This window comes from Sarcophilus harrisii, chromosome 6, assembly GCF_902635505.1.
Source record: "Sarcophilus harrisii chromosome 6, mSarHar1.11, whole genome shotgun sequence".
NCBI classification, from domain to species: domain Eukaryota; kingdom Metazoa; phylum Chordata; class Mammalia; order Dasyuromorphia; family Dasyuridae; genus Sarcophilus; species Sarcophilus harrisii.
In genome coordinates, this window is record NC_045431.1 from 152,162,574 (window position 1) to 152,175,239 (window position 12,666).

Sequence of the window (12,666 nt, forward strand, 5' to 3'; positions counted from 1 at the left end):
AGAAAGAAATGAAATCTCTTTCAAAACAACTGTCTCTAAATGCACAAACACAGGAACACATCGCACAACCTCTTCGCTATAGGATGCTTAACCTAGTTTATAGTTTGGAAAGTCTAAGTCTCTGGGAAATATCTGAAAGGATGAGGGAAATCAGTATTCTTTTCCCTCTGAGGTACATAAGAAATAGGTTGTACAATATTTTCTGCCATGCGTTTCCATTTTTTTATTTACTATTTTCTTTTCTGGAGGAGACCAAAAAAATAAACGAGCAGTATTTTCTATATTTTGAAAAGTTTGATAGGAAAACCTGTTTTTTTTTTTTTTAATCTTCTGTTCCCCCCTTTTTTTCTCCCTTTTCTACAGTTCACTGGCTTTAAAAACTTAAGATAAATGAATTTCATTTTCTCTTATCGTTTGTTTAAAAGAAATCAGACAAAAAGATGCCTAAATGGTATCAGAACTTGTTTCATGTCAAGGTATATTTCTTTAATATGTCTCTATTCGCTTCATCTCCAACTCGCAAGTTGAATGAAATCAGTCTGCCTCACTCATCTTTCAGTTAGGAAAATGTTAAACCCAGGCAGAGATACGACAGCTTCTGCCGCTCCGGGGCCTTGCTGCCCGCTCCTCTGACTCGGTATTTGACTGAGCATTCTATCTCAGATATATGGAAATGAGTACTTCCCGGAGTCCTCATGGGACACCCTCGGGAAAGAGGGGGGAGGGGAGAGAGAAGAGAAAGCAATCGGAGAAAAATTAGACAACGCAGGCCTAAAATACCATTCGGAGTCTTTCAAAGGAACCTGATGGACGGGGCTGGGTTTCTAATCTTCCTAATCCACATATCCTGGAAATGTGGCTTCACCATTACCACCCCGACAAAAATTAAAGAACCCTTGGGAATCCCCTCAAGAAACCGATCTGAAATGATATTTTTTTTCTTTCAGTAAGCTTTATTATTTGAGATCTCTGATGAGATCATATGATCTGTACCCCTCCTTTCATTAGAGGCAACAGACGACTTCGAACTGGTTTTAATTGATTTATCCTTTTAAAACAGAAAGTGCATTACATTGAACTGGTTTAGCAAAGGTTTTCTTCTCTTTACAAACCGAATTTTTATATAAATTAATAAAGGTTAAAGATGCTAATATACCACGATTATTAGCTTAAAAGGAAACAATTTACATATTCTCTAGTATTCTTTATGATACAAAAACACACTTCAAATTCAATTACAGTAACTAAATGGATTCTTATATTTCCGATTGAGAGTGGTTGCAACACTTCCCAACATCTACCTTAACACGCATTTATCGGAAAGGAATGAAATTAAAACACAAGCTATTTTATGCTGTCCTTCCCCAAACCCCTTTTATTATAACTAATAAATAGCAACAAATCAAAGTCTGATTTCAGAATAGAATGAGAGTGGCAGGGCTGTGGCCCATCAGAGACTGAACAGGCCTCAGCTGTAGCGGAGCTCCATCTCATAAACTAATGTCCTTAGATTGGGAAGCTTGGCAGGCGTGGTTGATGCACGCCTGTTACCCTGCTAAGAGGAGGCTGAGATTGGTGAATCGCTTGAGCTCAAGAATTCTGAGCTACAGGAGGGTTAAAAGTGGGTACGTGTCCGAAGTAAGTCCGGCACCAGGACCTAGGAGCTGCCTAAGAAGGGAGTACCCGGTCCAAGGTCAAAATTTCTAAGGGGATCAGCAGTGGGATCTAGCCAGGAGTGATCCCAGAGCTTCCGGGCTGGGAAAGATAAGGTGACCCAATCTCAAAGAGAAAGAGACAGAAACAGAGACACGGAGACAGATAGACAGGCAAACAGAGACGCAAAGAATATAGCACAAATCAAAAGGGAAGGGAAAAGTGATAAGAGTAGGAGAAACTTTAAAGGCAGTAATCAAATAGAAAAGGAGAAAAGCAAAAAGGCGGGGAGAAAAGACGCTTCTCTTTGATATATCTTAAAACACTTTCAAAACTGAAGGGGAACATTAATTTCAAAGGGGGCAGGTAGAACTATATTTTTATACAAAAAAAATGCTTTACATTTTAAATATTCGCAGTAAAATGAACTTCTAGTCAGTATGACTCACGATTTATTTACAAAGAGCCTTCAACACGTTACTTTAGTTCCAACTGCAGTTTGTGGCTGAGAACCGGTCCCTCTTCCCATCCAGTCCTGCAGCTGGCGCGACTCGGTGGTCCCAGAAGAAGGGCCTAGGCGCTGCAGGTGGCTCCTCTACAATAACAACAATTCCTTCTCCCACTCCCTCCCTGCTTGCCGGGGAGGAAAACAGTAGTAAGAGCTCTAGGGTAAGACGCGGGGGCGGGGAGCCGCAGGGTGGGAGATAACGGTCCAGAGGGTGACCAGGGGTGAGGGGGGGGGGGGGGAAGGGGACTTGGTTCGGTGTATTTGTTTATTTGCTTTGCGTGTTTGGATGTCTCCGAGTCTCTTCCCGTCACTTATAGGGTTTAGAAAAATATACATATACATCTCAGAAAATAGCAAATGTCCTCCCTTAACCGGGATTGAGTCCTCAGTGCTCTTGGGAGGGTTGGGGAGGGTGAGGACTTGGGGGTGTCCTGAGGCGGAGAAGCGGCAAAGCGAAAACACTGGGCCGGGTCCCATCCTCTCTGCTCTTTTGCTAGCGGGTCAGGCTAGCTCCACCCTGGCCGAAGTGGGTGGAAGGTTCTGGGAGCATTTGTTGGTTCATGAGTGATTGTGTGCGTTGGGAGTGCGGTGAGTGCATTGGGGACTGGCACTTTCACCAGTAGGGACGGGACAGGATGAGATTGGGCTGGGATGGAGTCAAATGAGGGGATGAGGTGAAATGAGGAGATAAGGTGGTTTGGGGCGGAGTGGCGTGGGATGCTCTGGACTGCTCAAGTGGAAGCTTTAAGAGGAGTTTTCATTCTCTGACGTGTGCACGAGCAGGCTGCTGCTGCTGGACTTGTGTTTCTTCAACAATTGGGTGATTTTCTCATCGTCGGAATTGGGATCCAAAGGCTTGTTGTAATCGTCGTCTTCCTCCTCGTTCTCCGAGGCTCCCTTCAGCCGTTCGGTTTCGGAGTCCTGCTTCTTCTTGGCTGTGGCCATTTCGGCTGCGTGTTTCTTCCTCCACTTGGTCCGACGGTTCTGAAACCAAACCTGCAGGACCGGGAGCAGGAGGGAGGAATGGGAAGAGGATTTGTCCAAAGTTTGACAGCAGACATCAGAAAAGCCGGCGGAGAAAAGCGGGAGAAAATGGTGGCAAGAGGATAGAGAGAGAGAAAAAGAGAAATCAGAGCGAATATTAAGGTTTCCAGTGCAGTTTGTCACTCACGATGTCACCCATTGACATTCAGCCACCCCCTCCTCTAGAAAGCTAACTCATTTTGCCCGACAGTCTGTCCCTGTTCTTGAGTCATCAATTGCAAACTTACAGCAGTAGTCAAGGCTAAGAAATGCACAGTTGTTGATCCTGTCACCGTGTGATTGCTCAGAAGAGTAAAACTAAAATTAGATGACTTGGGAAAATATGCGTTGAGAGAGACAGAGACTAATTTAGTGATTTTTTTTCTTCCTACATTTCACTCCATTTTTTTATTTTTAATTATTGTCATATATGGCTTTATTTTTATTTATTTTCTTATTTGAAGGAATCTCAAAATATTCTCCAAAGTTCGTATTGGAGGGAATGGGAAATTCTTAAATAGTTCATTACAATTTTTCTTCTCTCTTTCCCTTTTAGACATAAGGCTTTTTAATTTGTCTAATCGCAGAACTGAGTACTCATCCAGAGACTATGCAAATTACTCTCCCCCCCTTCCTCCCATTCCCCAGAATTTGTCCGTTTGGTAGCTATCCTAAAATACAAAGTGAGCTTCTGTAAATCCCCAAAGTAACCTACATAAACATGCCAATTTATTCATTTCTCAGCACAATCAAAGAAGTTGAGGGCACTCTCTCTCCCCAAAAAATAAAAACAAAAACCTGTAGCTTTTTTGTAATGTAGATTTACTTCTAGTTTTAAAAATTAACTCTGAGATTGGTTGCTTAAGACTTGTTTTATAATTACCTATTTTTTTCAAAAAAACCTAAAATATCTGTCTTTAAAAATGACCATATCCTATCAACTCATCATTTTGATATTATTGAACAATATATATATATACATATATATATATATATATATATATGAAAGAACAAAAAAAGCCAAACCTAAAGATATTCAATGCCTAGAAAGAATTTTTCCACCAAATAGATGACACAGTCCTGGATGAATATATTTTAATCTGACCCATCAGCAATATGCAATAAATTATAGTGGGTCCTGTGAATTGGCCTCTCTTTATGTTTTCCCATCCGTTATGTATTTTATTCCAAGGAGCTGAATTGTGAGGAGAGGGGCTGTGATTTTCATTGTATTGGTGACAATAATTCACTCCTGGCTATTTAGATGGATTTACAGTGACAAATGAGGATCTCTAGGCAACTGTGGTATGGAGGTAAACCCACCTCGAAGTATAAAAATACATTTTGAAGTAGAAAGCAACCTGGACTAAAATGCAAAGTGCTAATTTAAAATTAGTTTCTAAACTTGCTTGTTGATTTTTTAAAAACACTATTGAATGGCAACATTAGCTAATATTAATGACGTTTGGGCTTTAATTTTGGGAATAGATGACAGAATCAATTAAAACAGAGCATCTTGGCAAGACTTGGTATAAACACACCCCCCAAAAAGAAACAGAATAGACATAAAGGGAGTGCAAAGGAAAATAAACTTGAAATCTAGTACCCACAATGACTACTCTGTACAATCTAAGTCAATGTGCACTCTCTTTCTCTCCCCCCTCCCCATTTCTAAAACTGAAATAACTGGAAAAGAGACCCATTTGAAGCAGAGGAATAAGCGAATTATTCTTTTTGAAAACAGACTCAGTTTGCATTTTAAAGATACTATCGGAAGATAATGCAGAGTTTATAACACACAAAGATGAGATTGATTCCTGTAGATAGAAAATAATTTTCCCCAACTACTAGCCTTTTCTCTCTAAACTCGATATTGTTTCAGTTTTTCATATTACTTTCATTGCTCATCATAAAATGCATGTCTTGTGATAAACATACATATACACAATACTCATTATTGTTAAAATTATGGCTCTGCACACACTGTAATGTGTGTTCCAAGAATAAAATCCTGGAAAGAACAAGCTTATACAAGGCACAAGATGCCTGACCATCAAAAGTACCAGAAAGCTTTATGGAGGAAATAAAAAGGAGCTATCTAAAAATAAACAGTACAGATGTTTTGGTAATGCCTTTATGGGATGTCCATTGCTATCCAGATTAACTTTATTTTAAAGGGATGGCTTGGATTATTTTTGATCAATTGTTTTAAGAACAACTGCTTTGTAACTTCCATATGCAGATAGTTTTGTTGTTGCTGCTGTTGCTGCTGCTGCTGCTGGTGATGATGGCTTAGTTTGTTTTTTTGGGAGGGTTTTTTGTTTATTTGCTTGCTTGGTTGCTAATTTTCCCTTCTTTTACTACACTCTCTTTCATGCTCAAGGCCACAACCTTCTTGTAAAGTTCGACTTCAGAAGCTCACCTTGACTTGACTCTCCGTCATCCCCAGAGAATAAGCCAGCCTAGCTCTTTCGGGTCCCGCCAAGTATTTCGTTTGTTCAAAAGTCTTTTCCAGAGCGAAAATCTGCTGTCCTGAGAACGTGGGTCTTGTATGTTTCCTCTTCCCATCTTTGTCCAGCAAAATTGAACTTTGATCTGACATAATGGAAGGGAAAGGATGAAGACAGGAGATTAAATAGTTCACTCAAAATATGACTGAACTTTCGAAAAACAAAAAACAAAACAAAACAAAACATTTTCTCCTGGGAAAATAAACCTTGTTCTGTCACAGAGAAAATTCCCTAGAGTAGAGTCACCAATAGTGATTATGGAACAATATGTTTCTATTAACTGCTTTTATAGTGCTTTATTTTTATAATATTTGTCACCCACTCACAAGCAAATCAAATTGAACAAGGGCAAAGATTGTTCCTAATTGTGGAAAATTTGTCTGGGCCAAATTGGAAAAGATACAGTCAATTAACAAGAAGTTGTGCCCCAAAGCCTTTCTAACATTTCATTATACATATTTTTCTGGCTTCAATTTATCCTGGAAAATGAATGGAAATAATAAGAAACGTGATGTGTTTTCATTGCTAATAAATGTTGTATTGTGGGAAAAGTCATGAATGAGGGATATGAAAACATATTCTTGGATCACCTTTGCCACTTGCTAGCCTGTGATCTTGGACAAATCACTGGATCTCAATGGGCCTCTTTTGCCTTAACTGGATCAGGCATTCTTTTTTGTTTCATGGCTCCCTGATAAAGCCTATGGAAATGTTTTTAAAATAATGGTGTTTTTTTTAAATGAATATAGCTTAAAAATTAGTATTTCAAAGGAAACCACTTATTTGAAATTCAGATATCAAAAAAAAAATTTTAAACAAGTTCTAAAAACTCTTATACCAGATGATTTCTGAGATCCTTTCTAGCTATACGTCTATTATTTCTACGTATAAATTATCCAAAGAAACCTGTAACTTCATTCGTCTGCTTGTTTTGTTTTTGTTAATAGTGTCTTTAAAAAGATCAAATTGCCGGTATAAGAAGGACCTCCCTTCATACCTCTCTTCATCCTATATACCTACTTCCAGCTCTGCTGCCTTTTTCTAAAGCATTATCTCCTCAGCTCTTGTAACCTACTGATATTCAGTCTCATAAAAAGAGCCGGGAACGCTTGAGAGTTAAATAACGTGGGCGACGCAATCAAAATAAAAATAAAGCAGAATAGGGGACTGGGGGGGGGGGGGGGAGAGAAAAACTTCATTCACTGAGGATACAAAAAGCATTTGAAAAGCCAAGAGCTTCACCCTGATGGAGGGGGAGAGAAAGGAGGGAGGAGTAAAATGTGATGTTTTAGGGAAATGGTGGGAGACAGGAGACAGTTTTTTTCCAAGGGAATACTTGAGGACTAGGCTTTTTCTTTCTCTTGTTTCTCCCTAGATATTCATTCTCTCCTTCCTCTTCATCCTACTCCCCATTCCTGTCTTGGAAAGTTGGGGATTTACTCTCCCTTTAATGAAGATAAGGATTAACCGAGTTGGATGAAAACCAGAAGGGAGAAGAAGGGAGGGAAAAAGAAGAAGCGTGCGACCGAATCTACAGAACAGCACTTGCAGTCTGGAGACATAAGTGAACAGAGCAGAAGTAAGAGCTGTTCAACGTCCTAAGTGGCTGACTGGAGAGGGGAAACATTAGAACCAAAGGGCTGTCTCGATTTAACCATTATTGCCTTCCTCTCAGAGTGGCTAGTAGGTCAACAATGGGTTCGCTGGTGGCCAAATTTACCCAAGGCGAGAGAGGGGCGGGGAGGTGAAGGAAGAATAAAATGACACCGTGGTTTACATGCAAATAAACACATTCCTCTCGGGGGCCTTCGGTGCAGTCCAACTTAGTGAACTCTTTTGCAGTTCAGTCCCCTGCCCACCCCCACCCCCACCTCCCACCAAGGGCCTTCCAAGAAGGGGATTGGGAGGAGTCCTTAAACCCGCCAGCAGAACCACAGGCAAAGGCGGCCTCTGACTAAGGGTTGACCGGTCTTCCCCTCCCTGCCCACCCAAGTAGTGTCCATAACCAAGCAGGACTTGAACAACCCAGAGAGGAGTGGATCCACAGATTATAGGGCTAACCACAGCAGAAAATGGTGCTATACCTATGGTCAATGTTTTCCCAAGTAACGACTGACTACCCTCGCCTTCCCTGTCCCCCGCCTCCCAGTCCTCGCCTTTTCTACCACTCATAATCACGCACCTGCTTCTTGAGATTTACCTCCAGTCAAAGGTGACAGGGCCATAAGTAACTACCGCGGCTCGGAAAGTCGGTAGCCTTGTTTCAACCCTTCCTCACCGCCCTCCCCCAGCCCCTCTTTCCATTTCAGTCCCCAGTCTAAACTTATTCCCGTCCAAACTGTATAAGATGCAACAACGAGGAGGATGGGGAGGATGAAAGAGTTAAAGGATGAATGTGGGAAAGAAATTTTTTTTAAATATAATATGTATATGCAGTAAGGAAGCAAAATATAGGGAAGTAATACTCACGAGGGGTGCAAGCAAGTCGGGCATCTCTCCAAGGAGGACTCTGCATCACCCCAGGCCAGAAGATGGGGGTCCGGCCAGGAAGCTCCGCCAGGGGTTTGGGGTACCTGCCAACAGCTGCCACTGCGGCGGCACTGGGGCTGAAGTAGAGGCCAGGGGGAGGAGGTGGGGGGCTAAGGCTACTGAAGCGAGGCAGGCCGGCCAGGAGCCCAGCCGGAGAAGAGGCGGCTGCGGCTGCAGCTGCAGCGGCTGCGGCGGCTGCAGCTGAGGAGGAGGAAGAAGAGGAGGAGGAGGCAGAGGAGGCAGAAGAGGAGGCAGAAGAGGAAGAAGAAGAGGAGGAGCCGGAGGGCGAGGCGGAGGGCAGGGAGGCCCCGGAGGTCAGGGGCATGGAAGGCCGGCTCAGTATGTCGTTGATGCCATGCGGTGTGGCAGCCGAGAGCTGCTGTGGGGGGCTGCCCAGAGAAGAGAGTCCCCCTGCGGTCGGGGGTTTGAGGCCAGCGGGGTTATGGGCACCCAAGGGTGGGGAGGGCGAGGAGGATGACGAAGACGAGGAGGAAGATGGGGAAGAGGATGCCGGGGGCCCCGTCGGGAGCGGTGGGTAGGCGGCCGGGTACAGCGGGGTCTTCATCTCAGCCATGCTGTGCAGGGCAGCCAGGGGCGGGCTGCTCAGCAGGAACGCGCTCTGCCGGGTGCCCTCCATAGGCCCCACAGCTAACATCCCACAGCTGAGCGCGGAGGCCGGACCCACAGGCTCACAGGGTAGCGTGGAGTCAAGAATCCGAGGGGCCCTAAGCGCTCGTGGCTCCTCGGGGGTCGGACGAAGGGTTGAGGTCGGATAAGGGGCTGCAGACCCTCTTTGGACAAGCCTGATGGAGCTGATCCCGAAACTCCCAGGAGGAGAGGAAAGAAAAACCCAGACTGCTGCGCCCACCACAAGCTACGAAGGGCCCAGCGGTGCAGGGGGAGGGGGCAACCTTACAAAAAGGGGAAAAGGGAATCACTCTTCTTCGAATGGTTTTTCTCTCTAGATCTCTTTCTGTGTGTCTCTTTCTCTGTCTCTCTCTATGCCTGTCTGTGGCTCTCGCTCTCGCTCGCTCGCTCGCTCTCTCTCTCTCTCCCTCTCCCTCTTTCTGATTTTCTTGCGTAAAGAGGAGGAAGAGGAGATTAGGACTCAGGTTATTTTGCCCCGGTCGTAGATTCTTTCCTAGGTCTCTGGATTTCACACTTTTCTTTCCGCAGACACCGAGTCTCAAAATTCGTTTCTTCTCATCTTTTTCTGGAGAGAGGCCAACAAAAACGTAGTTACCGCTACTTTAGTACAAAGTTAGAGCCCAGACTAGTCCGCTTTGATGTTAGAACTGGAGGTGGGGGCGGGGAGCTCTTTCTCTTTCCTTCAGAAGATTCAAAGCGCTCTTTAATTAAGCCAGTTAAATGAGAGTTGTCTTCAGGTACTGCCACCCTGTCCGCGGCGTTGTTGATCTGCCCTTGGTATTCGCTGTCTTGAAGCAGACGAATCAAGGGATAAGTGGGATAAAGCCTCTCGGTGTGGATCCGGAATTTCAGCCCTATTCTAGGCAAGAACCAGGAGGTAATAAAAACGGAGACGACCACTTTTCCAGGGCTTCAACACCTTGCCATGTCCTCGATTTCTTGGTGTTCGGAAGCAGAAAGTTTCAATCTCTTTTTAAAAACAAAAAGAAAGGAAGGAAGGAAAAGGAACACAAACACACACACACAAAAAAAAAAAAAAAAAATCCTGAATAATACTGTGATAAAAGAATAAAAGGGGAAAGTTTGGCGACTTCAGTTACAGCCTAAGTCCCTGCTGTTGGAGCGTTTCCTTTCTCCTTCTCCTTTTCTTGTATTCACTCCAAGCATTACTTTTACAAACGGGTTTGGTAACCAAGGCCACTACCCCCGAGAGGTTTCCAAAACACGCCCTCTCTCCTTTTCGTGCCCTTTTCCTTTCCTTGCTTTCTTTCTCCTTTTATCTTAGGCTTCTGTTTAGATGAGGCTATAATCTCTCTCTCTCTCTCTCTCTCTCTCTCTCTCTCTCTCTCTCTCTCTTTCTCTCTCTCTCCCCTTCTTCCCTTCTTCCTCTCAGTTCCTGACAGTTTAGATGAAGCTCTCAAAGGTAATAAAACATTTGCATCACTCCCTACCTCCCTTTAGCTGGAGGGGGGACTGTATTGCTTGGGGTGGGGGGAGAGAACTTTGAAAGACGTCACTCAGAGGGAGGAGAAGGGGGAAGAATAGACTGAAGGGGGGGGGGGCGTGACCACCGCCTCCAATAGGACTGTGCTCCAGGTGACGACAAAGTAGCTATTGCCATCAGTTTGGAAAGGGCCAAGCCTTCTGAATGGCTGAGGGAGCAGAGAAAGAAGAACCAGCACAGATCTTAGACTTGTACAAGCAGAGGCTGCCAGCCTCCAGCTCCAGCTCTTCCCCTCCTCACCTAGAGTTGGACCGGACTGCACTAGGCTGGGCAACAGCTGCTGCAGAGATCTACCCGGAGAATCTCCGGGAATGGCTGGGAATAGATGACCATGTGGCTGTTGCTTGTGGGCTAGCAAGTGCTGTCAATAATTGCGTTCAGAAAACTGGAAGGAGGGGAGGAGAGACTGGGGAGAGAGGTAGCGGAGGGGAGAAAGAAAAGTAAGGGAAAAACTGTCCATTTATGGACTAGCAGCTTTTCTCCTTGCAATTTCTTTTTCTCCTTTCACCCCCAACTCAGGCACGCACCTCTGACTGACTGGGGTGGAGGTGGCAGTAGGAGAGACAAGTAAAATGGAGTTAATGGGGCTGCAGCCACAGCAGGCGAGGCTTGGCCCTGTGGCTCTTTCTTTTGAAGTGATAATTAAGGGCCATCTGAGCTCCCCCAGAATTGTGTAAATTAATTTGTTGTTTTTAAAAGCTATAGAAGTCTCTAAACCCTTCGTGGCCCCAGAGAGTTTTCTGATAACGTAACTTTCTCTTTCTCTTTTCGTTCTTATCCACTTTTCTTCCCATTCTTTTGCCAGCATGTGACCACCATTACCATCGCAACTGCTGCGCTGACTCAATAAGCAGAACAAAAAAATAAGTAATTGTATGATGTGTGTCTATCTGACTTCATAGCCAAGCTACTAGTATTTCCCTGTTTCCTTTCTCTTTGTTACCACAAGGAAAGAAAGGAAAAAAAAAACAAAAAACCCTTAGATTTTAGTTAGCTTTTAGAGCTTGGAGTTAGCAGATCTCCCATATCTTCAATTGTACTGCCAATTGCACTGGAACTTTCGTATTGTCAAAGAGATATGCCCTGAACGTAATCCACATCACTATAAAAATACACATACCTGCCTCTTCTCACGAGGAACCAGTGCACAGATGGAACAAAATGCTTAGTTAACCCAAACTATAGTGTCATCTCGTTTAAGAAGAGATTTTTTGGGATGAATTGGGGTGGGCGGCGAATTTCCAGAAGCTAAAGTAGCTCTCTCCATTAGGTCTGGCGCCAGAGGGAAAGGAGTAAAGGTACAGTCAAAAGAGTTACACACTTCTTGCGTGTGTGCGTATGTGTGTAAATTGTCAGCTGTTGTTTGGTGGGGAGCAGAGTTACCATCAGTGTTTTCAATGAAGTCATGGAGTCAACAAGCAAATAGGTGCAGGCAAAATTAAAATAAATTCAATAAATGAATGAACTTTGAGAGAAACCTTGTTTGGACTTACTTTGTCTTCCTCCTCAAATCTGAGCTAAAAATTTAAAAAGGGGGGGGGACTGAGAGGGAGGTGTTCAGCATCTACTCTGACTCCTGCTTTCACATCCATCGCAAGATCCCTCTCTCCATTTTAGTAATTATCCAAATACTTTTTATGTGCCTGATCATAGGAGAGACTCTTTTTTCTTGTTCCCCTTCTTTTTCCAGTTCTTTTTTCTTTTCCTTTTCTTGAGTTAATTCTTAATTACTCTGCAATCTTCTTGTTTTGGCACCAGAACTAAAAAATGTTTGCTATTTCCCCACTTCCCCCGTCTCTTTCAATTTTTCAGATTAAAAATGACAAAAAGAAGGAACCCACGTGTTTAGAAAAGACCAAAAAGACTCTCTTCAGTTCTTGTAGTTGTTATTCTAGACAAAAAACAAAACACCAGTCATTTCTGCATTGGAAATAGAAAAGAAAGAGTTTTAACACATGAAATTGAAGATTTCTACCATTGTGTTCAGCTTGATTGCCTTTTTTACTATGTAATAAATTCAACCTAGAGCTTTCAAAGCTGTCCTGCTTATCTGGTCTTCTTTCTGGTTTTCCTTCTGTTCTCCACAATTAAAAAAAAAAATGATTCATTGAGCCTTGTCTTTGTTCTCTTAGGTTTGAATAACAGTATTAAGTATCCCAAGAAAGATTCAGACAGCATCCAATTTCCAAGTTAAAATTTTCAGTCTGCATTTATGAAGGAGTGGACATGGATTCACAAATGTACCTAGAAGCTGAGAGTGTCCCAGATCCAGTCCCTGGGAGGAGGTCAGG

At 43.4% G+C, this 12,666-nt stretch overlaps 1 protein-coding gene across 1 annotated transcript; it reads right to left on the reverse strand.

Annotated features, from left to right (window-relative positions):
• Positions 1-946: 946 nt before the first annotated feature.
• On the reverse strand, positions 947-9,207 carry NKX6-1 (NK6 homeobox 1). Its single transcript, XM_003772968.2, has 3 exons — positions 8,164-9,207; positions 5,607-5,779; positions 947-3,157 (listed from the first exon to the last, which is right to left on the reverse strand). Exons 1-3 carry the CDS (start codon positions 8,876-8,878, stop codon positions 2,906-2,908), a joined length of 1,140 nt encoding a protein of 379 aa, XP_003773016.1. The 5' UTR covers positions 8,879-9,207; the 3' UTR covers positions 947-2,905.
• Positions 9,208-12,666: the final 3,459 nt, after the last annotated feature.

Excerpts from the sequence above, each read along its gene's own strand:
- NKX6-1 (XM_003772968.2), bottom strand. The coding sequence starts at position 8,878 with ATGTTAGCTGTGGGGCCTATGGAGGGCACCCGGCAGAGCGCGTTCCTG. Across the intron at positions 5,780-8,163 it reads CCGACTTGCTTGCACCCCTC|ATCAAAGTTCAATTTTGCTG; the intron begins GTGAGTATTACT and ends CCATTATGTCAG. Across the intron at positions 3,158-5,606 it reads TGACGGAGAGTCAAGTCAAG|GTTTGGTTTCAGAACCGTCG; the intron begins GTGAGCTTCTGA and ends CCGGTCCTGCAG.